The sequence below is a fragment of the Carassius carassius genome, chromosome 37 (assembly GCF_963082965.1).
Source record: "Carassius carassius chromosome 37, fCarCar2.1, whole genome shotgun sequence".
In the NCBI taxonomy this organism is placed as follows: Eukaryota; Metazoa; Chordata; class Actinopteri; order Cypriniformes; family Cyprinidae; genus Carassius; species Carassius carassius.
The window spans coordinates 8,923,149-8,945,940 of NC_081791.1; the positions used below are offsets into that span (position 1 = coordinate 8,923,149).

The window sequence follows — 22,792 nt, forward strand, 5'->3', positions numbered from 1 at the left end:
TTAAAGCAGAGGTAAGAATGTTTAGCCCTGGTGATCGAGTGGTTGCGTTGCTGCCAATTCCAGGTTCTGCATTAGAGGCCAAATATACTGGTCCATATACTGTTGTGCGGAAAATATCGGAGAACAACTATGTGGTGTCCACCCCTGAGCGGAGGAGGAAAACACAACGGATTCATGTTAATTTACTCAAACCATATTATTTCTCACCATTGAAGGTGGTGGGTGATAAGACTGCTTATAGACCTGTTGGACTGGCTATTGGGGAGGGCGCACCCAACGCTTCTGAGGTGGCAGCTGGGGATGGGGTGCGAGATCCGGATGATGCGGTCCTGCAGGCTAGGCTAAACAATTCAGACACGTTGGTTAGCTTGGATAGCCTCTTGGGGCATTTGGATGGGGAACAACGTAATCAGTTAAAATCTTTACTTTTTGAGTTTTCATCTATATTTTCCAACACACCAACCTGTACCAATCTTATTGAACATGACATTGACGTGGGGGATGTAAAACCCATTCGACAGAGATTTTACCGTGTTGCTCCGGACAAACGAAAAAGCTTGGATGCCAGTGTGCAATATCTGCTTGATAATGGTTTAGCAAAACCATCATATTCGAGCTGGGCATCACCATGCTTACTTGTAAAAAAAATCTGACAACACTTAGGTTTTGTACAGACTATAGAAAGGTGAATTCGGTAACAAAGGCTGATTCCTTTCCTTTACCACGTATCGAAGATTGTGTGGATCAGGTTGGTAGTGCTCGATATGTAAGTAAATTTGATTTATTAAAGGGCTATTATCAGGTACCGCTTACGCCTAGGGCGCAGGAAATTTCTGCATTTATTACACCTTCGGGGTTGTATTCTTACACCCGTATGAGTTTTGGACTGCGAAACGCCCCCTGCACATTCCAACGTCTCATGAATCGTGTCATTGCGGGGTTGGAAGGGTGTGCAGTTTATATAGACGACGTGGTGTGTTACGCAGACACCTGGGAAATGCATCTGACGCGCATACGTTCGCTCTTTGAGAGGTTGGTGGCAGCAGCGCTCACGGTGAATCTTGCGAAATGCGAGTTTGCCCAGGCCACTGTGGTGTTTTTAGGCAAGGTGGTGGGGCAGGGGCAAGTGCGGCCAATTAGGGCTAAAGTATTGGCCATTGACCAGTTTCCTTCGCCGACTACCAAAAAGGAAGTGATGCGTTTTCTTGGGATTGGGTTTTATCGAAATTTTTGTTTCAATTTTTCCACTGTTGTGGCCCCACTTACCAATTTGTTAAAACAAGCGGTTAAGTTTGTGTGGTCCGATGATTGTAAGCGTGCATTTGAAAATGCAAAGCTTTTGTTGAGTTCTGCGCCTGTCCTGGCTGCACCCAAGTTAGATGATCCTTTTCAACTTCAAGTGGATGCAAGTCAGGTGGGGACTGGCGCAGTGCTCATACAAAAAGATGAGCAAGAAATTGAGCGACCAGTAGGTTATTTTTCACGAAAATTTAATCGTCACCAGCTTAATTATTCGACGATCGAAAAGGAGGCTCCAGCGTTGATCTGGGCGCTTCAGCATTTCGAGGTATATGTGGGGGGTGGTTTACATCCCGTTGTGGTTTATTCAGACCACAATCCGCTCACATTCCTACAGTCTTTACAAAATGCTAATCAGCGTCTCATGCGGTGGGCGCTGTTTTTGCAGCCCTACCGACTGTCTATTAGACACATTCGTGGCGCTGACAATGTGTTAGCAGATGCGCTTTCTCGGGCCCCGGATGAGTCGATGTGATGTTGTCCTTTTTCTACCCTGTCTTTGTCTTGTCTCTGTCCTCCCTTAATTAGCTATCCAAGGTGCCAGGATTTTGCTGGGTGGTAAGATACAGTGGAGATCTGGGGTGAGAGTGGTCAGTGTTGGTTATGGGTTGTAACAGTTGTGATCACATGGATAAATGAGTGAATGTGCACGATTGAATGTGTGTATGGGTATTCCCGTGTGATTGAGTTTAGTTTAATATTTGCTTTGTAGTTATTTGTTACTTTGGATTCATAATTAAACATTCCAACGTGGGCCTCTGTTTTTTGGGGGGGAGTGATGTCACGCCTGGCTATGCAGTGCTGGGTGTGTCTCTCCCTGGCTTGGCCATGTGTGGGTAATCAAGCCTGAATTGCCTACTGCTGCTGTTCTGTGTCACTTTTAGGTGGAGCTGTTGCGATGGGCCGTGCCGTGCTAATTGGTGGACCGATGAGGGTGTCTTTAAAATCATTGCCTTTCAGTGGATTTGAGTCTCTCTTTCTGCTATTCCGGCCTGACGATGAGAGGCTGGCTGCGGCCGGCGCTTCTTGAACATTCTCCTTTTTGGCTTCCCATTTACTGACTTTTGTAAATCGATCTTTAATAAACCAGCATCATAATTAAATTCTAAGTTCAGTGTGGTCTCCCCTATGTCAACTCTACATTGAGCCAAGTGGACTTGACAGATGAGTGTTTTGATGAGGATCTGATAGTTGTTACAAAATAGTTGATAGTTGATAAGACTCTTGCACTTGAATGCTAGGTAAGGGTTGATTATAGTATGTTATATCTAAAAAAATTGGTTTTATATATATTTACCTCTTTGTCGCCATCTCTGTTTGAAACCTGCAATTGCAGTAATTTGTGGAATTATTTTCTTTACGTGGGTTGTGCATTAACATGGTTCTAGCACTGTTGAATCTGATGTTTTGATGTGTGGCTTTAAAGGCCCCAATATACTTCAAATGAAGTTCATTTTAGTTCTTCGTTTCGAGGAGAATGAAGTTTGAAAAGGGTGAGCGACGGAATACTGTTTTCGAACATTCCGACACACTGCCAGGGCTTGATCGGTTCACTCCGAGCAGAATCGATATTTTAACGTTTCTGTTCTGCGTTCCTCTGATATTATTACTGTTCCGAAACCGGTTCGGGTGGAAGAAAAACCGGTTAATAACGTTATTTTTTCAACAACAAAAAAAATATTATTTGCCTATAATTTGCCTAATAATAATAATGATAATACAATAATAATAAAGTAAAGTGTTTTTAGATCTAACGCTTAGTCACAGCCAATACAGCATCATCTTCTATTGATTTTGGCCAAATGTAAGATACTTTAAAAAAAAAAAAAAATCTACCAACATTTTAAAGACATCAAACTATTTTTAAGATATATATATAAATATAAACATACTTTTTTTTAGAGAGAAAAAAAAGATTATTTCATTCAGAAATAGACATTATATATATATATATATATATATATATATATATATATATATATATATATATACGCGTAGCGTATATTAACCATGCAGCAAACCTTTTAAATATTTTGATAATTTACTGAAAATAAATAAATGACTTTTTAAACCGTTTAACTGATTATTAATCGGTCAAAATTAGCTGATACAGTTTGCTGCATTCATGCACTCAGAAACCGGTGACTGTGAACAATCAGCAGAGCTTGTACAAGCTTCTGTCATCGTTAAATCTTTCTCGGACGTTTCGAAATGTCGAAATTGGGTTGCGCATCTATCTGTGCATGATGATGTCCAATGCCATCGGCGAGCGGAGCTTCTCAGAGTTGGGAATAATCAGAAGAGAGCTGCGGTCCTCAGTTGGGCACGAAAGGTTAAGCATGCTGGCGAGTGTCGAATGCACATGCACCAACGCCGAGAAAAAATAGGCCGTTTTGCGCTGCGTCATCAGGCCTAATTTGGTCTTAATGCGGCCCTGAAGGCGATGCATTGCCATTGCGATTTACCTATGATGAGTTCACAGCTGAGCGGACATTTCACTCGTTGGCTTCAGTACATTTGCATATGCCGTACTGCTGGAATTGGTGAACTGGTTGACAGCAAATTTTAAATATTAAATGGAACGATAAAACAACGTTATTAACCGTTTAATGGCCATTTCAATTTTTCGATTCTGTTCGGAACTATAACATTTTATTTAGTTTCTGGTTCTGGTTCTGTTCCTGTCAAAATTTCGTTCGTTTCCGGTTTTCATTTTCGTTCCTTGAACCGGTTCAGAGCCCTGCACACTGCGCTGCTCTTTCTTTTTACTTGACCTACATGTATGTGTATATTTGTATAGTTGTAGTTTATATTTTATTATCTGTATTTAATGTTCCATTCTTAGTGTCCACCAAGGGTCTGAGAGTAACACAATTTCAGTTCTCAGGAAGAATATTATAGACAAAAGAATAACGATTAGCAGCAGATCATAGTCAAGTATCATGTTTGCAATATAAAACAACCTTTCCATTTCCATAATGTCTTTAAGTGTGAATGGATCATAGTTTGAAAACTTTAGCACGATGTGGAAACATATTGGAGTTATATTTATTTTATTAATGTTAATTTATTTTATTAAACTGGATAAATTATTACACCTTTTTATATTTTATGTGGTGTCATAGCAGAAGTATGGTGTAACATTTATTTGAAACCCTTATATCTTTACTCTTCCATTTCATGGCTTTGGAAAACTTGTCTTGGGTGTTTCTCTACGTCACTACAGGTGCGGATATATCTGTGGCAGCTCAGAAAGTTCATTATGGTGAGCTGTTTTGAACTGCTGAAACAAACTCAAAACAAACTTCGTTTCGGCCTGATTTTGTTTGAAATGACGTCATATCAGTTCGTTCTTCGATTTAGTATATCGGGGCCACCGCACTGGTGTGGATACTGTAATTAGGAATCACAGATTCTAGCCTAAGTTTTGGAAGTATGACCAAAATAAGAATGTTCACCAAAAATTGTGATCTGAAGTAATAAGTCTGCCACTTTTGTTCTGACCAACCTGAGGAAAAAAGCATTACAATAAATTGCACTACCAGTGGTGATTTGATCTAACAATCAGCTAGCTCATATCACATAAAAGTGTGCAAATTATTATTATTGTTTTACTTTGTTCTCAAATTGTTAATGTTGACAACATCAGTTTTACATAACTATGTGTATGTAGTGTGTATTAGCGTTACATGTAGATTGTAATTTCTCCCAAAAGCAAATTATTCTTCCTTAGAACTGGTTTTCTTTAAAATACAAGACTTGTGTAATACCACATATAAATAAGAATACATTTCACACAAGTAACAATTAGTGGTTGACTAATTTTGGTTCTTAATGCCAAATTAAATAATTAATAATTCATTTGAATAATTCATTTATTGCCAAGAATTGTCCACCAATAGAAATATATAATTGAAAAATTAAAAAGCTTATTACATTTAAAATGTAATAAGAATAAAAAAAATAAACATTTCCCAAGTGAACATGTGAAAATGGTTATATTTTATGAAAGGTTAGCATTTCTCAAAATCTGAAGTAAATAATTGAGATCACAGCATTTTACATTTATGCACATGGAAATTATACTAAGAACTGGAGAAAGTATTTTAACTAGTGATCAACTAGCCAATGCCAGTGTCAATATCAATATCTGTAGAACATGGTGGCTGATGGAAGATATAATTTCCATATAAAAAGTTCAATTTATTTATAGCAATAAAGACATGCATAACATTCCAGTATTCATTTTAAAATATATTCAATATCACTAAAAGTATTTGAAAATAGAAAGTGAGAACCAACTATATGTTTTAGTTGAGGCCAAACTCAGAATGACCAAATGTTATCCAGTTAATCAGCGGGGGTAAAATATTGCTATTATCACTATCACTATCATTTTATTATTGGCAGAGTTTCAAAATGTCATGAATGTTTATTTCAAAAATAAGGTGGCATCTTTGCTCCTGTGTTTTACTTTCTCTCTTTTGCTCTGAGATTTATTTAAATAAAGTGGACTACCACTCTCATTTAATGTTTCCTTTACTTACACTCCCATGATCACTGTGCATCAGATATGTTTCCTAGAGGTCATGCATTATCTCTGTGACTCGAATCTCTATGCTGTGACAAAATGGTTCTCTCCACTGCTTAAGTGAGTGTGTGTTTGTGTTTGTGAGGTAATAGTGTATCACTGACCTTTTAACATGTCTGTTCTCATAATCCACTCTGAAAGAGTCCAGACCACCTTATCTGCGATTAGAAAAGATTTGATGTGTACTGGCATGTGTGTGAGAGAGAGCGAGTGAGGAAAGTGACAAATATACTCTGGCAGGCTATCTCAGAGTAAGCAGTCCTCTCTAAGTTTTTGAACTCAAGCTGAAGCTTCAAAGTCACCCTCAGGATTTGCCCTTGCTGACTCGAGGCTGTACTGAATTACATAATTCCCCTCTGCACCAAAAATAAAGACTGTTAAAAATTAATCACATTAGAGACATATCAACCAGTGCTCCTTCTGAGATGGCAAACCATGATAGCTTAAACCCTATGAACTATTACATCTTGAATTTCCAGTTAAAATCAGTCTATCATACATCAAACTAATCTTTCATGTGTGAAATATGATATGGAAATATGAACTGTGGGGAACCTCTGTGGCTTCCTTTGGAAATATGGGTGTTCTCTTACGAGAGCTCTCTCGTACTGCGTCTTAGCTAAGACGCTACGGGAAAAGTCTCTTTTCACGAAATACTGAAGCAAAAAATTATCCTTAATTTTGTATTTTTGTAAAGCGCATTTGCAGCAGTACACAGCCATAGGCGAGACGGCTCGTTCGCTCATTGGCTTGTTCTGCGGCAATTGCACAGCCTATCGAGCACGGGCTGATGCAACATCAGACCAATAAGGAGCTCGAAAAGGCTGACTCACCTGATTTTTTATCTCTTCAGCGAAGCTCACGCATCGCTGGATCACGGAGGGAGCAAGCGCCGTCTGAGAAAGCACATCAGCAGGACGAGCCATTCTGAAGCTGCTGGCATCGCCGCCTTCCACTGCCGTTCCTGCTGCGCTATCCGGCGCCTATATCCTTTCAATTCTGTTATATCCAAGCTGTTCTTTATGTGTGTGTGTGTTTTCGCCCTGCGACACACACTCTTAAAAGAGCTCGCGTCTTTTTTAAGATGCCTTCCTGCGGCTCGTCAGAGCCCCACTCAGCGAGGGAGACCGGTACGTCATCTGTGTCTCCTGCCTGGGTGAAGATCATGCAGCGCTCGCGCTCGCTGACGGCGGATGCCCCCACTGCGAGCTGTTGCCATGGTGACTCTGAGGACTCGCCTGGCCTTTTTCTCTGAGCCTGCATTCTCCACTGCGCTGAGGCGCCGTAAAAGCATCGCTTCCAGCGGATTCCGGAACCGTCTTCAGCTCAACCGAGCTCGCCGGTTCGCCCTGCTTCACCGCCCCCCCCTGCATCGCTTCCCGGTGGGCAGTGCCCGCTGTTTGCCGGCGCGTCGTCCGAGGAAGTCGATCTCAGGGCTGCGTCGGAGGAAGAGGACACACGCTCTCTGCTAGCTTCGGGCATTGAGGGCTGGGCGAGCTCCGAGGATCTCGCGCCTTCTGCTCAGAAGCCCAGCAGACGAGCTGACATCGAGAAGGAGCCGGGCGAATGCTCGTGTTGGCCGCGATGAGTCTCGGCCGCGAGTGGTTTGCACCAGCGCCCCCCCTCTCGTTCCCAGCTGGATGGTATTTCCCTTTCGGATGAGCGTACTTCTCAAAGCCCGCCTCATTTCTTCCTGAGCTTCACAAAGAGGTGGCGAAGGATTGGAACGCTCCATATCAGCGCGAACTCGTTCGTCTGTCTCACTAGCATTCTCCACACTGATGATGCTAAAAACAGGAACTACCACTCACTTCCGCCGGTGGAACAGGCGATAGCGACGCACCTTTGTCCGCCCTCTGCTGGACGGCGGCAAAAGCGGTGTTGCCATCTAAAGCCTGCTGTGTGACGCTGTGTCGACACTACTAACGATGGCTGCTTCATCGAAGCGCAGGTGTACGAGTTCCGCTGTGGCTGAGCTCTCACCCAAGCGCGCCGCTGTTTCAGTTCCAGGAATTGTGACTGTCTCAGCGTTTTCTGCAATGCGCAAGCCTGCACAGTTGCCCGCCTGCCTGCACACAAAAGCCGTTATCACAACAGCTTCAGCAACGCAGCTCGAGACCCCCGTTCTCGCTCTACTGGCCGTCGCCCCGCGCCGCGGGGACCGCGGCAGAGGATTACGGTGAGGCCGGGAGCCCCGAAGCCATCCTAGGAAAGCCATCTACGCATGCTGCATGACGCTGCGTCGGCACTACACACGATGGCTGCTTCATCGAAGCGCCGATGTACGAGTTCCGCTGTGGCCGGGCTCTCACCTAAGCGTGCCGCTGTTTCAGTTCCAGAGATTGTGACTGTTTCAGCGTTTTTTGCAATGCGCAAGCCTGTACGGTTGCCCGCTTGCCTGCACACGAAAACCGCTATCACGGCTACCCAGATATTTCCCAAAAAGGTGTAATTTCTGGTGTCCCGGCCACGGCCGATGGTGCTATAAATGTAGTGACGATGCCCACTGCTCAGTGCCCATCTCCTCATATAAGCACAGCCCTTCACACAGGGCTCGCGCCCATAAAAGCGACTCAAGTCGATCACGCGCACTACATAGTAGACGTGCCCACTCCTCAGTGCCCACAATCACTATGTCACACGCGTCATGTGGTTTCTGTAAAAACGAAACCCGTGCACGTTCGTCCGGCCACGGCCGATGGTGCTATAAATGTAGTGACGATGCCCACTCCTCAGTGCCCATCTCCACATGTAAGCACAGCCCTGCACACAGGGCCTGCGCCCATAAAAGCGACTCAAGTCGATCGCGCACACTGCATAGTAAGCGTGCCCACCCCTCAGTGCCCACAATTACTATGTCACACGCGTCATGTGGTTTCTGTAAAAAAAAAAAAATAAATAAAAACCCGTGCACACTCGTCCGGCCACGGCCGATGTTGCTATAAATGCAGTGACGATGCCCACTCCTCAGTGCCCATCTCCACATGTAAGCACAGCCCTGCACACAGGGCTCACGCACATAAGATCGACACAGATCGGTCGAGCGCGCCGCATAGTAAACGTGCCCACTCCCCAGTGCCCACATACACTATGTCACATACGGCGCGTGGCTTCTGTAAAAACGAGGCCCGTGCACGTACGCTCTGCACAGGCAGACAGCGAGTTGAAAGTGGCATATGCTGCCCACAGTCACTCGCAGACATATCGAGTCCCACGGGACCTGCTCAGCCTTCCCCCAGTCGGTTAAGCGCCGGGACGGGGTCGAGGAGGAGCGATCTGCCCGCTGTGATCAGCGCGCTCCCCGCCTCAGATGCGCAGCACACCCGAGCGCCGCCGTTGCCCGGTCAACAGAGCGCGCTTCGCATCCAGCCCTTAGCCATTCGTGCAGATGCATGGTCAGCGCTTCCAGGGGTATCGGATTGGGTGCTAGGCATTATAAAGAGAGGCTACTCGCTACAGTTTTTTTTTTCGACGCCCTCCACGCTTTTCAACGCGCGTCAAAACTACGGTCAAAACAGAAGTAGCACACATACTTCGGGCCGAAATATCAAAACTGTTGAGCAAAGGGGCTGTAGAGCCTGTGTCTCAAGCTCAAAGCGAGGGGGGGGCTGTACAGCAGATACTCTCTGGTGCCCAAGAGAGACGGGGGTCTCAGGCCCATACTGGATCTAAGACAGCTGAACAAGGCATTGATGAAATGCAGTTTCAAAATGCTTACGACCAGGAAACTCCTCGCGCAGATTCGCAGAGGGGACTGGTTCATGTCAATAGATCTGAGTGACGCGTATTTTCAAATACAGATAGCGTCAAACCACAGGCGATATTTGAGATTCGCCTTCGAGGGCCAGGCATACCAGTTTACAGTCCTCCGTGGCTCCTCGTACGTTTACGAGGTGCATGGATGCAGCGCTCGCTCCTCTCAGACTCCGAGGCATACGAGTGCTGAATTATTTGGACGACTGGCTGGTTCTGGCCCGATCACGAGCGTAGCTCGTGGACCACAGGGCCGTTTTACTCGATCACCTCGAGAAGCTCGGCCTCAGTGTCAATTGGGTGAGGAGTTCGCTGAACCCCAGTCAGATGATCCTGTTTCTGGGTATAGTTCTGAACTCGTGTTCCATGACGGCGCGGTTGTCACCACAGCGTACGATGGGCATTCAGCGCGCAGCGAGTTCTTTCCGCTGCGGCGCGACCGTGTCGCTCAAACACTGTCAAAAGATGCTGGGTCTCATGGCCTCAGCATCTCCGGTTCTGTGGCTGGGCCTGCTCTGCATGCTCCCCTGCAGTTCTGGCTGAAGGCTCGGGTGCCTCGCAGATCGTGGGCGTCTGGCCGGCTGCATTTCAAGGTCGATCAGAGCTGTGTTGCGGCTCTAGCACCTTGGACAGCGAACGGCTGGTACCGATCAGGTGTAAGCCTGGGGACTTCCCCGAGTGTGAAAATGGTGTCGACGGACGCCTCCACTTCGGGATGGGGAGCGCTGCTCGAAGGCAGACCGTCCTTTGGCCTATGGTCAGAACGGGAAAAGCTCCATCATATCAACTGCCTGGAAATGCTGGCAGTGGAGAACGCGCTGACGCGCTTTTGTCCCCATATCAAGGATCACCACGTCGTAGTCCGTGCGGACAACATGTCCGTGGTGTCCTACATAAATCGCCAGGGCGGTATCGGGTCCCGAAACCTGTGCAGGCTGACGGAACGCCTCCTGGTTTGGGCTCAGCGCAACGTGCGCTCGCTGAGAGCAGTGCATGTGCCTGGACTGCAGAATCTGGGTCCAGACAGGCTGTCCAGAGGCAATGTTCCTACGGGCGAATGGTCTCTACACCCGCAAACAGTCCGGCTGTTGTGGGAGAGATTTGGCATGGCGGAGGTGGACCTCTTTGCGTCCCACGAAAACGCTCACTGCCCCACGTTCTTTTCCAAGAACGAAAGCGCGCTGTCACGGAGATGGCCGTGCTGCCCGCTTTATGCGTTCCCTCCCGTCTCCCTCCGTCCGCAGGTGATAGAACGGGTGAGAGAAACGAGATGTTCAATACTGCTTGTAGCACCTCTTTGGAAGAACCAACCATGGTTCCCAGATTTGATGCAGTTAGCAGATGTCGCCCCGTGGCCGGTACCGTTGAGGAGGGACCTCCTCTCGCAGGCCAGGGGCCCGATTTGGCACCCTCAACCGGAGTTGTGGTCCCTCCATGTGTGGGCGCTCAACGGTTACCCGCTGATCTCGCAGTGGGAGTGCTAAATACCATCACTCAGGCTAGAGCTCCGTCGACACGACGTCTGTATGCCTCGAAGTGGTCGGTGTTCTCCAGCTGGTGCACAGCTCGAGGTTATTCACCCCTTAGTTGTGAGGTGACGGAGGTCCTCTCCTTCCTACAGGAGCCGTTGGATAAGGGCAGAGCCCCATCCACGCTCAAAGTTTATGTGGCGGCCATCGCGGCGTTTTCTGAAACTGCGTCCGGTCAGTCAATAGGAAGGAACGATTTAGTCATCCGGTTCCTCAGAGGAGCTAGGAGGCTGAATCCTCCCAGACCTCCGTCAGTCCCTATGTGGGACCTCGTGGCGGTTTTGGAGGCCTTGAAGGGTCCCCGTTTTGAGCCTATCCAATCGGTTAGCCTTCAGCATCTGTCGTTCAAGACAGTATTCTTGTTGGCTCTCGCTTCTGTGAAGCGTGTGGGTGATTTGCACGCGCTCGCGGTGAGCCAGTCGTGCTTGGAGTTTGGGCCCAATGACTCAAGGGTCATACTCAAACCTAGGCACGGTTATGTGCCGAAATCCCTCAACACACCGTTTCGGGCTCAGGTTATTGCCCTGTCTGCCCTGCCGGTGTCAGGGGAGGATGGAGACTCGAGTCTTCTTTGCCCTGTCAGGGTTTTAAGAGCTTATATGTCTCGCTCTGCTGCCTTTCGGCAGACGGAGCAGCTGTTTGTCTCGTTCGGTGGACGTTCCAAGGGAATGGCTGTTTCGAGACAGACTCTATCCAGATGGATAGTTGACGCCATAGCGTTAGCTTACGCTTCCAGGGGCCTTCAGTGCCCGTTGGGCGTCAGAGCACACTCCACAAGAGGCGTCGCCTTGTCGTGGGTGTGGTCTACTGGGATCTCCTTGCAGGATATATGTATGGCGGCAGGTTGGGCCTCGCCGTCTACATTTATCAGGTTCTATAACCTGGAGGTCCCCGCCTTGCAAGCAAGGCTGTTGTCGGTATAGTCGAATCAGGGCCCTGAGGGGAATTCTGAGTTCACGGGCGCTATGCGCTGCCGACTGTTATATGGGCAGTATTGCGTAAGACCCGCATTGCCACATTGGTCAGGCCTTGCCTCGGCTGTGTGATGTCATATTGCCGCATCTACGGATGCTGCTAGATATAGGACGGAGGGCTTTTTCCCTTTTCTGTCCTGGACTCTCTGTGAGTCCCTCAGGTGACTGTGCACTGTAATTCCTGGGCGTTGCTTCAGGTTTATTGGTGTGTGATCCCTGCGTGCACGGTGTTTTACATTGCGTTCCCGTAGCGTCTTAGCTAAGACGCAGTACGAGAGAGCTCTCGTAAGAGAACGTACTCGGTTACTAAACGTAACCTCGGTTCTCTCTAGAAGAGCGAACGAGTACTGCGTTCTCTGCCATGCGCACGATTCACTCTGGTTCGCTTCGGCGATGAAATAAATCAGGTGAGTCAGCCTTTTCGAGCTCCTTTTATAGGTTGGGCCACACCCGTTTCGGCGGGAAGTGGCAAGAAGGGCGCGAAGCGCCCTTATTGGTCTGATGTTGCATCAGCCCGCGCTCGATAGGCTGTGCAATTGCCGCAGAACAAGCCAATGAGCGAATGAGCCGTCTCGCCTATGGCTGTGTACTGCTGCAAATGCGCTTTACAAAAATACAAAATTAAGGATAATTTTTTGCTTCAGTATTTCGTTAAAAGAGACTTTTCCCGTAGCGTCTTAGCTAAGACGCAGTACGAGAGAGCTCTTCTAGAGAGAACCGAGGTTACGTTTAGTAACCGAGTACGTTTCTTGCCATTCGGGAGTTGTATGACATAGTGAGATATGTCTATGTACAATATAATTCAATTTGACAAACTGAAACTTACCTTAAAAATTAAAAATTGTGTGAGTATGTTTTAAAAGATTATTTAAAACTTTTTCAATATAATATGTTCCAGAAACTTCTCCAAGCAACACATAGTAGAGGTATTTGGTTCCTGAATTAATCAGTGTTTTTGAACAAATCAATTGAGTTAATGATTCAGTGACTCACTTATAAATACTTGCACTGAAAAAATATAAGGCTAAATCATGTGCACGATTTACTAATTCGTTCCCCTCAATGTAATAAAACGTGCACACAATTACTATAGCATTCCCTCGATTTACTATTTCATTCACTCGATTTATAAATTGTGCGCACCATTTACTAATTGGTTCCCTCGATTTGCTAAATCGTGGACACAAATCGAGTGAACGCAATAGTAAATCGAGGGAACGCTATAGTAATCATGTGCACGTTTTAGTACATTGAGGGAACGAATTAGTAAATCGTGCGCACAATTTTTATTTTCTTTGCATGTCGTGTGCGGGGCTCCGTATGAACGAATCGGTCAACTGAATGATTAAAATGACTCCCTCTTAAAGACTTAAAGACACTTATTTTGTTCCTAAATGAACCAGTGTTTTTGCCTAAATTGATTTATGTAAATGATTCAATGGGGCCTATAATACACCCGGCACAATGCGACTCAAGGCACTGCGCAAGTGTGTTTGCTAGTTTCAGTCCAGCACCGTTTGCATTTTCCTGTCCAGCGCCACGTTGTTTGATTAGCAAATGCATTTGCACCCATTTGTGCGTCCATGAGCGTGCTGGTCTAAAAAAGAGGTTTGTTCAGGCGCATTGCTGATGCATTGCTATTTTAAGGAGCTGAAAATAGACTGCGCCATAGACCATCTCAAACCTGGTCTAAAGTCTAAAGTCAATGGCGCAATATGCTTTTGTTATTTAAAGAGCGCGTTGGTAGAAAATGCGCCTCTGGGTGGGTCCACAGTGCGCGTTGACTTTGCTTATTACACACGCGCATCACACAAACATGTCAAATATTAAAAAACAAAAGGATTACAGTGTACAAGAATATTATTGTGTAGGCTACATAAATATAAAAATGTAATGATGGATAGTCATTGCGTGTATTACAATTAAGCTACCTATTTGCAATTCAGCCTATTACTACTTATAATGATGAATGAAATTGGCTAATTAATTGAACAATCGTGCCAATACACACACATATATATTAACTGACTCATCGCACGGAACTTTGGTGGATTCCTGCTTGTCCCGTAGATGATCTGCTCGCGTGATTTAACTTTGCGCACGAGCAGATCGGTTTCTTCGCTTGAGAAGCATTCAGCTTTTCCGCCAACAAATTCCGCCTGTAAATAGCGATCCGCCCTGGCACGAGCGCATCTCGCTCTTAAAGGGAATGGAAGATGACACTCTGATTGGTTTATTGAACGTTACGGCCATTACTTATTAAGAGAATAGGGACAACCCATTCCAAAATGCGCCCTGGCGCACTGACCGTTTTTCCGTTGTTAAAATAGCAAAAGTGGATTTGGACATGCCCTGAGTGCACCTACGCCGTGCGCTTTACACTTTGCGTTTAGATCATTAAAATAGGGCCCAATGACTCAACAGTAAAGACAGTCATTTATTTTGATTCTGCATTAATCTGTGTGTTTGATTGAATCAGTTGAGTAAAGTATTCAATGAATCATTCATAAAGACAGTTTCTTTCTACTTATATCACCAAAACAGTATGTAATTTCATGTATATGTAGATTTGAACATACAACTTTTTGGGACACAGATTTTAAATATTAATACTATTTAAGACATATAGTGGGGTGTAGCAAGTCACTTGTTTATTCCTGAATGAATCAGTGTGTTTAAAAAAATTGGTTGAGTGAATAATTCAAATGACTTACTAATAACTACACTCCTACTGGCGTAATAATGTAACCTGCAGAAAGAGTCACTGAAAAAACCCCACCACTAATTGGGAAGACTGACAGTCTGAACATATTTCAAAGATTTGGTGTGACTAACCTGGCAAATACAGCAATTATTTCATCCTCAAAAGCTCTTCTTGCATCGTTCCAGGTGGACTGGTGCATCCTGTATCCTTGAAGTTATTTTTTAAATTTTACATTAAAATAAAAAAAGATAAAAATTATCAACTTCAAAAAGACGCATTTGCATTTAAAACATTTAAACTGAATATTTACACAGAAAAAAATACATTTCAGCACTGTCCACTTTATACTCCCTGAGAGGTTTCTGGACCAGCTACACAAAGACACACAATGGAGGACATAAATTGGGTTGTGATGACATGAGATTCATTTCTATGTGCTTTTTTGAGAATGGAAGTCTGTTCTGATTAAAAAGAAAAAGGTCCAAAAGAGCAGAAGCTGTTGCGTCTCATTGAGTAAAGGAGAATAGGAAAGGACCACTAACCTGACATTAATGTTACTTACACTGATAACACATTAATGCTTATTTAGAGGAAATGTTCACCCAAATGGTGTAAATTCTGGCTGGCATTAAACCTGTGGAATACAAATGCAGACACTTAGCAGAATGTTCAAGCTTCTTTTTAATGATGAAAGCATCAAACTGAAGCCATCCAGCTGAACTGAACAATAACAAACATGTATTTTTAACAGTGTAAACTACTAGTCCAGTCTAATTGGCATTTTGTTAATTTTGGTACTTAACACTTAATGGTACTAAATGGTACTTAATGTTTGTTTATGTGTATTTAAGGCTTGCTAGCATAAATGACAGCAGGGCTGTAGAAGTAAAGTAGATTAAAAAGCAAACTTAAAAGGCAAACCTGCATACTTAATGGCACATATTGATAACAGGATCTGGTATTAATAGCTAATAGTCAATGTAAGTATTGACCTGTCTGTACTGTGGAATTATTTTTATTACTTATAGTATTTATTTATAACATTTTCCAGTAGTAGCTTTAATTTAATAGCCTGTCTTGAAAAATGCCAATGGCAGACAGATGGAGAGATTGCTCATTCAGTACATGAGTCTATTTAGAGACTGAATGCATAAAGAGTGGCAGCTTTTATTCTCTTCTCTGTTCTGTCTAAATGGTCAGTGTTGGTTCTTTTGGCTACCCGGAGCCTCCCTGCCCAGACAGCACACAATACAGATGGGTAATTGGCTTAGCTGTCAGGCAGAGAGAGGGGGAGCTGGGGAGAGTCTGATAACATGGTAATTAAAGCAAGAGAATTCAGTGATTGGAGAATAAAGCAACAATCAGACAGAGAGAGAGAGATTACATTTGGGTCCTTTGAGGACTTGAGTGAGTTCATACCTTATGAACACATAACCTTTTACACTCTGTGAGACTGTCTGAGCGAATGAGACAAGAAAGAGATGTTCTCTGAATACCTGTGCGCAGAGGAATTGCTAAGGCATTGATTCCTGGATTTGAACAAACCCCTAAGTCAAAAAAATTAAACTTGCATAATTCGTCCCGCACCATTTGTGTGGAAATGATTGAAATTGTTGATTAGATTGTAGTTAGAGGTACAGCCCACCCAAAAAAAAATCAAAATAATTCTGGGTAACACTTTAGTATAGAGACCAATTCTTACAGTTAACTACTTACTTATTAGCATGCCTATTATTAACACATTGTCTGTTTATTACTATTTACAAATATTCGACATCGCTAATCCTACTGTTACAGTTGGGTGTACTCTAGTGTAGGAATAAAGTGCTCGAGGAGGGTCTTGATCAAATGAGGAGTTTACTGAACATCGAAGGAGATAACAGACAATATACCACACATTAGCATCATTAACTTACAATATCAGGATACAACATCATTACATCACAATAATCACGGACGAGGAAGAACTGAACAGACAGGGTATTTGAGCACACAGGAGGTAATGAGGCAACTGGAGACAGGTGGGGATCAATCAATTAACTAAACAAGAACAGGAAAAAGACCAAATAAGGAAACAGACAGTCCATAAACGTAACACCTACCCAATACCTAAACTTAACAACTACCTTACTAACTATTAATAAGCAGCAAATTAGGAGTTTACTGAGGCAAAGGTCATAGTTGGTGAGAATTGGATATTAAAATAAAGTCAAAATCAAATTCGGTCATCATTTACTCATCCTCATGTTGTTCCAAACCTGTATGGTGTTCCTTCTTCTATGAAACATGAAGAAGATACATTATTTTGAAGAACGTTGGAAACCAAACATTATATTCCAAGATTTCAGAAGTAGAAAAGTAAAAATCTCATAATATAATAATGTAACTTAAATTATTGTAATTTACTTTCCTCCTGCATTTCTATAGTTGTTGAGAAGTTAGAAGTTAGTGATGTTAGAGGCAAAAAATGTATATATATATATATATATATATAGAGAGAGAGAGAGAGAGAGAGAGAGAGAGAGAAGAAGAAGAGAGAAAATAAGAGAGTATTAGGAAGGATTCTTATGTTTCTTAATTTGTACATGTACAATCTAGATAGTATATTTTAGCACACAAAATGTTAGAGTGAACATTATGAATACTAAAAAGATTAGGCTACAGTTTTGATTTGACCACTCTGCAACCACCCAAGTACTCTTAGCAATGCACTAATAACCAATTAGTTCTACTTCTTTTATTTATAAAGCACATTTAAAACAGTCTCCAGACTGACCAGAGTGCTCTACAACATAATGATCAAAGGTAAACACATTCAAACAACATGGACTTGCAAAAGCTAAATTAAACAAGTGTGTTTTCAAAAGAGATTTAAAAACCAAAAAAGAGTGAGCAGCTCTGAGGTGTGCTGGCAGGCTGTTCCACAATCTTAGGCCCATCACCGAAGAAGCTCTATCTCCTCTGCGTTTCAACCTGGTGGAAGGAACTATGAGTTGGTTTTGCAATTAGCAACTATATCGTGGATAAAGAGGAGAAGCTAAAGGAGGAACAGAAAAAGAATGAAAGAGAACTGTGGCTTGTTGTCTGTAATGGATTTGTTTGAGATTAACTGTTTATTTGGGTCGGGACTGACCTCATGTTACAACAATAACTACAGACTGATCGATGAAAAGATGGGGGAATACGTTTCTCCCACTGTATAGAAAAAAAAGGATTTTGCAAGTTTTTGAAGTGTGACTATATGTGTGTGTGTGTGTGTGTGTGTGTATATAAACGGACACTGATTTTTGTAGCTGCACCTCCTGTGAGTATCTCGTCTGATCAGTAAGTGCAGTTCAGTAAACAAACACACACACACACGCACACACACACACACACAGCCGTGACTTGAGCTGGAGACACACTGCGACACCCCACTGTCTGTGTGAGAGTGTGTGTGATCCGTTGCTCTCTGCTGTTCATTACTCTCACTCTCTGTCCTCTCTTCTGTTTGTCCATCATTATTCTCTCCATCTCAGAGGTGAATCTCTCCTCTTCTCATTTGTTTGTTGGTTTGTTTCATCGTTGGTTTGCTCATCCATCCTACCTTTCTTTCTTCTTTCAGCTTCTTTCAGTTTTTGTTTCCTCTTTCCTTCAATTGCTTATTCGCATAGTCCTTTCTTTTGCTTTCCTTCCTTTACTTATCTGGTTCATCTATTTCTTTCTTTCTTCGATCATTTTGTTCCCTTTTTTCCCTTCTTTTATTTGTTTGTTCCTCCTGTCCTTTTACTTGTTCATTTGTTAACCATTATTCATCCATCATCAAAAAACTAAGAGACCTGATGGTCACTCTGAATGACCTGATCAGTTTTAGAAATTAGTTACAATGGCACATCAGATAAATACGTTATCATGAAAGATAAATAACAGAATGAAACAGATTTAAATGATCACATGCATAATATTAACTCTGACAGCTCTAATCCATATAATTCACAAATGGATGAATATGTTACCCTGTAACACTGTTAATTTAAAAAAAAAAAGTGTATGTTATTTGTTACATTATAGTTGCCATTTATGGATTGTTTCATCCACAGACACACATTGCCATAGTCAATACAGTTGAAACAGTAGTGAATGGGGCCGGAGTTGAGTACATTGGACAGCAGAGGTTGGCTCCATTGATTTGTTAGGAGCATCTGATGGGCTTGTATGTTTGAGTGCATATGCAGCTGGATGTTAGTTCACCGAAAACTCTTCTCTCCTATTCCAACAATCTTGAATTGCACAGTAACATGTTTTGTGCTCTGGACAGTAGCTGTTCTTGCCCTTTCTGGTCCCAGCAGTGCCCAGGTTTGGCCGGTTGACTCCTGCAGCTGAATTGGGGTGAAGGTAGGCTGGCTGTAGCCGGCGGGACAGGCCCATGAAGAGGCACAGGGTAGTGGTGGTTCAGTCTGGCACTGCTCCGGCTTACAGAACTGCCATACAGAGTTTCATCGAAGGTACATTTGTTATTCATTACTGTGCTTTTTTCGAATATGAGGGTAGGTCTGCTTTCTCTTAATTACTATTGGTTAAATGGTCTAAAACTATGAATTCTGTATAGTGTTTGTCCCAGAGGAATGTTTTATTTCTCTCAATGCTCAAGAGACCTAATTTAGGTCAGTTATGTTTCATATTCATTTAATTTGTGTCATTTATATCAGATGTTTCTCCTAAAATTCCTTTAGGGAGAAATAAAAATAGATATAAATGAGAGTAAGACAGTTATAAAAAGAACGTGGGTATAGCTCACAATACATGTTTTTTGAAAGAATTTGATGGTTAATGTTTGAATTGAAATCTTTGATTTTGGATTAAAGACTTTTATGGCAGATCTAAGAACAGTGTGTGATATTGTTGGGATCTTGTGCCTGTGTGTCCAACCAAACACTGATGTTTTGAAGCAAATGCATCTGTTATTTAGTTACTGTGTACAGATAATATTAAAGGAAAATTGGCAGAAAACGTACTCACCCTCAGCTGGCCATCCAAGATATAGATGACAGATTTGGAGAAATGTGGCATTACATCACTTGCTCACCAGTGGATGCTCTGCAGTGAATGGGTGCCATCAGAATGAGAGTCCAAACAGCTGATAAAACACATCACAATAATCCACACGTAAATGTCAAAGCATTTTTTTCCAGCTAAAATGAAGTCCTCTATCCAGAATATCGCTTCCTCTACTGAAAAAGTTGTCTTGTCTGAATCAGGAGAGAAATATGCACAGATTAAGGATACTAATGGGATGGATACGATTTATTTAATACAGTGGCTCATGAAGACAGCACATTCACAAAATAGAGATCAGGACATTATGTCATTATAATGAAAAGTGGAAGGACTGCTGGAGCTTATAAGTGAATATTTAGTATTAGATACCTGATATTTAAATATTCTGATTATGCAGAAGATGCTGACTATGTTAATGAAGTCTGTATAAAAAGTTTTCCTTCAAGGTCAAAGTTTCCCTCCAAACTCAGCAGATGTTCATTTGTTTTTGCATTCACAATTAAGTCCTTATCTCTTTTATGGATATCATTTACTATATCACAGCTACAGGGTTTCAGAAGATGAAATCAGTGTGCATGAATAATTCACACACTTAATATTCAGGCAAGAAGCAGTTGCCCACTATGTGTAGCTAGTTAATAGTGAGAACTGGTCCATATATACTAATAGCCAATATTGCAATTAAGACTGATTAGCTACCTTACCTTATCCTTATCCTTACCTTAACAACTAGCTCAATAAATATCTGTTTCTCAGCATGGGAGATTTATTTTCCTTGCTATTAACCAGCTTCCGTAGGAATGCTGTTTTTGGTCAGAAAATCAATGTGGTAGTGAATAATCCTTTCCTGTGTTGTTTGTTTTCCCCATTTAATGATGTTTCTTTCTGTTGACGGAGGCCGTCTCAGGCGGGAGATCTCCTGTTATTCTTAATGCCTCTGCCATGTCAATCTTCCTCCATTCTCGGTTGATTTGCTGGCTGTCGAATTGATCTGATCTCCAGCAGACTGACTGTTTTGCAGTATGCAGAGATTCATAGATCTAAATAGACATCCGTGGCTTTTTTTTTTAGCCATGCAGGTCACTGGATGTGACAAACTGAACAACCCTCAAGTGGACTGTATGTGTCAGGTGATACCTGTGTGTGGTTTGAGTTGAACTTTAATGTCTAAATTCTTCTAGAAAATTCTTCTAGAAAGTTTTAAGCTGTTTTGGCTCATGTCAGTATTTGAGATTCACTGGATCTTCCAAGGTTGAACCATGTTATGTCGACTTTGTATCGGATAAATGAAAACTCTAGTCTTTTATTCCTGGACCGAATTGGATGTGTGCTGAAGATCACAATTTACATAAGCTGATGGACCTGAAATTGTCTCTGCTTGCCTTTGTTGGGTAGAAGAGTTGCCTTTAGAGGTCTTGAAGTAAAAAATAAAAGTGAGAGATGGTACTCTTCACTCAGCCAGCCAGTACTAAAGCTAGTTTGTATGGATGAAGCCTGACAACACATTCTTTGAGAACAACTTTATATTTTTACGGTATTTTTCTCGACATGATTGAACTGCTCTCTAGAGCTGGGTCAAGATGGAATAATTTCATGCTTCATTTCTGGGGTTCAAGATAGTGTCCGCAGGACTTCCCCTTGGCAAATACTCCATAACCATGGATTGAACACCCACTAGCTGGAAGACATGCTGATATGGAAAAGACTTATATATTAAAAAGGTAATCTAAGGACTTTTTTGTAGTAGCTTGTGGTATATTTAATTTCATGTTAAATGTGGTTTAAGTAGCAAAAGTTAAAAAGACACTTTAACGTTTTTGCCAATACTATGTTATGTTGACATACACTGCCATCCAGAAGTTTTTTTACATAGAAATTAGTAGTTTTATTCAAAAAGCATGCATTAAATAAATCAAATGTTGCAGCAATGAAATAAAAGTTTTATAATGTTACAAAAGTTAAAAAAAATGCTGTTGTTTTAAATCGAATAATACAATTTTTTTTTTTACCATATATTATTCAAATAGAACACTGATATTTTAAATTGGAATAATATTTATTGATATTGCTATTTTACTGTATTTTTATTAAATAAATGCAACCTTGCTGATCAAAAGTGACGTCTGACATAAAACATAAAAAAACGTACAGTACAGTAGTATAAATGTGTTATGTAGCCTATTTATAAAATAACAATCAGCACTGAAAAAGAAGCATTTTATTATTTTATTTTTAGTCACCACATAATGCCTAATTCTATAATTCCTATGCTTTTTGTATATTTTTTGTATATTTGATCGTTTTAATGACTTTGCTATTATTCTAAAATGTAAATGAGTACAAATAAAGCATTAATTTATACTGAAATGGTCATGTAAAATTTAAATCGAAAGAGCAGATGTGGCTAAACTTTTACTGGTAGTGTTTATGCAGAAAATATGCATATGTGTATATATAGTTTTTTTCACACATGCATTTTTTTTTTCTGGTACTTCAGGAAGTGCCATTTTCAAGGGTGAAGGAGCATATGGGAAAGTTTAGTAGTGTAGTACTTTCTTTAGGAAGGAATAAGTTTTTCTGAAAGTGCTGCGGTAATCTACCATGGGCTTTGACTCGGTATGACCTTCCCACAAGCCACACCAAACCGCAGGGTAATTGCTTGCTAATGACTGTTAAAAAAAAAAAAAGCAAGGAAATGTCAAATGAAGTTTGGAAACTTTCATGATTAATCTTTTTCTGTGGTGGCAGGAGAAGATCTAAGCCATTCCATCAATCACATCAGGCAGGAGAGTGACTCTTTCTTCAGGGTTGAAAGCATTTGCCATTGGATCTCTCTCTTTGCATTAACATTAGCTGTCCTTGCCCCGTTTCAATCTCTCTTTCTGTCTTTGTCTTCTATTACATG

General features: G+C 42.3%; 1 protein-coding gene across 3 annotated transcripts in view; it reads left to right on the plus strand.

Moving 5' to 3' along the window:
- LOC132117947 (sterile alpha motif domain-containing protein 10-like) overlaps positions 1-22,792 on the plus strand; it is an 86,120-nt gene that overhangs the window by 15,869 nt on the left and 47,459 nt on the right. The window contains exons 1-2 of one of the 3 annotated variants that reach the window (XM_059527336.1): positions 18,929-19,042; positions 19,148-19,334. The exons of 1 other annotated variant lie outside the window; for it this stretch is intronic. In XM_059527336.1, the coding sequence (XP_059383319.1) occupies positions 19,256-19,334 (79 nt within the window). In that variant the 5' untranslated portion in view covers positions 18,929-19,042; positions 19,148-19,255. Of the gene's footprint in view, positions 1-18,928; positions 19,043-19,147; positions 19,335-22,792 lie in introns of those variants that run through there. One more of the 3 variants, XM_059527334.1, reaches the window with a different exon arrangement.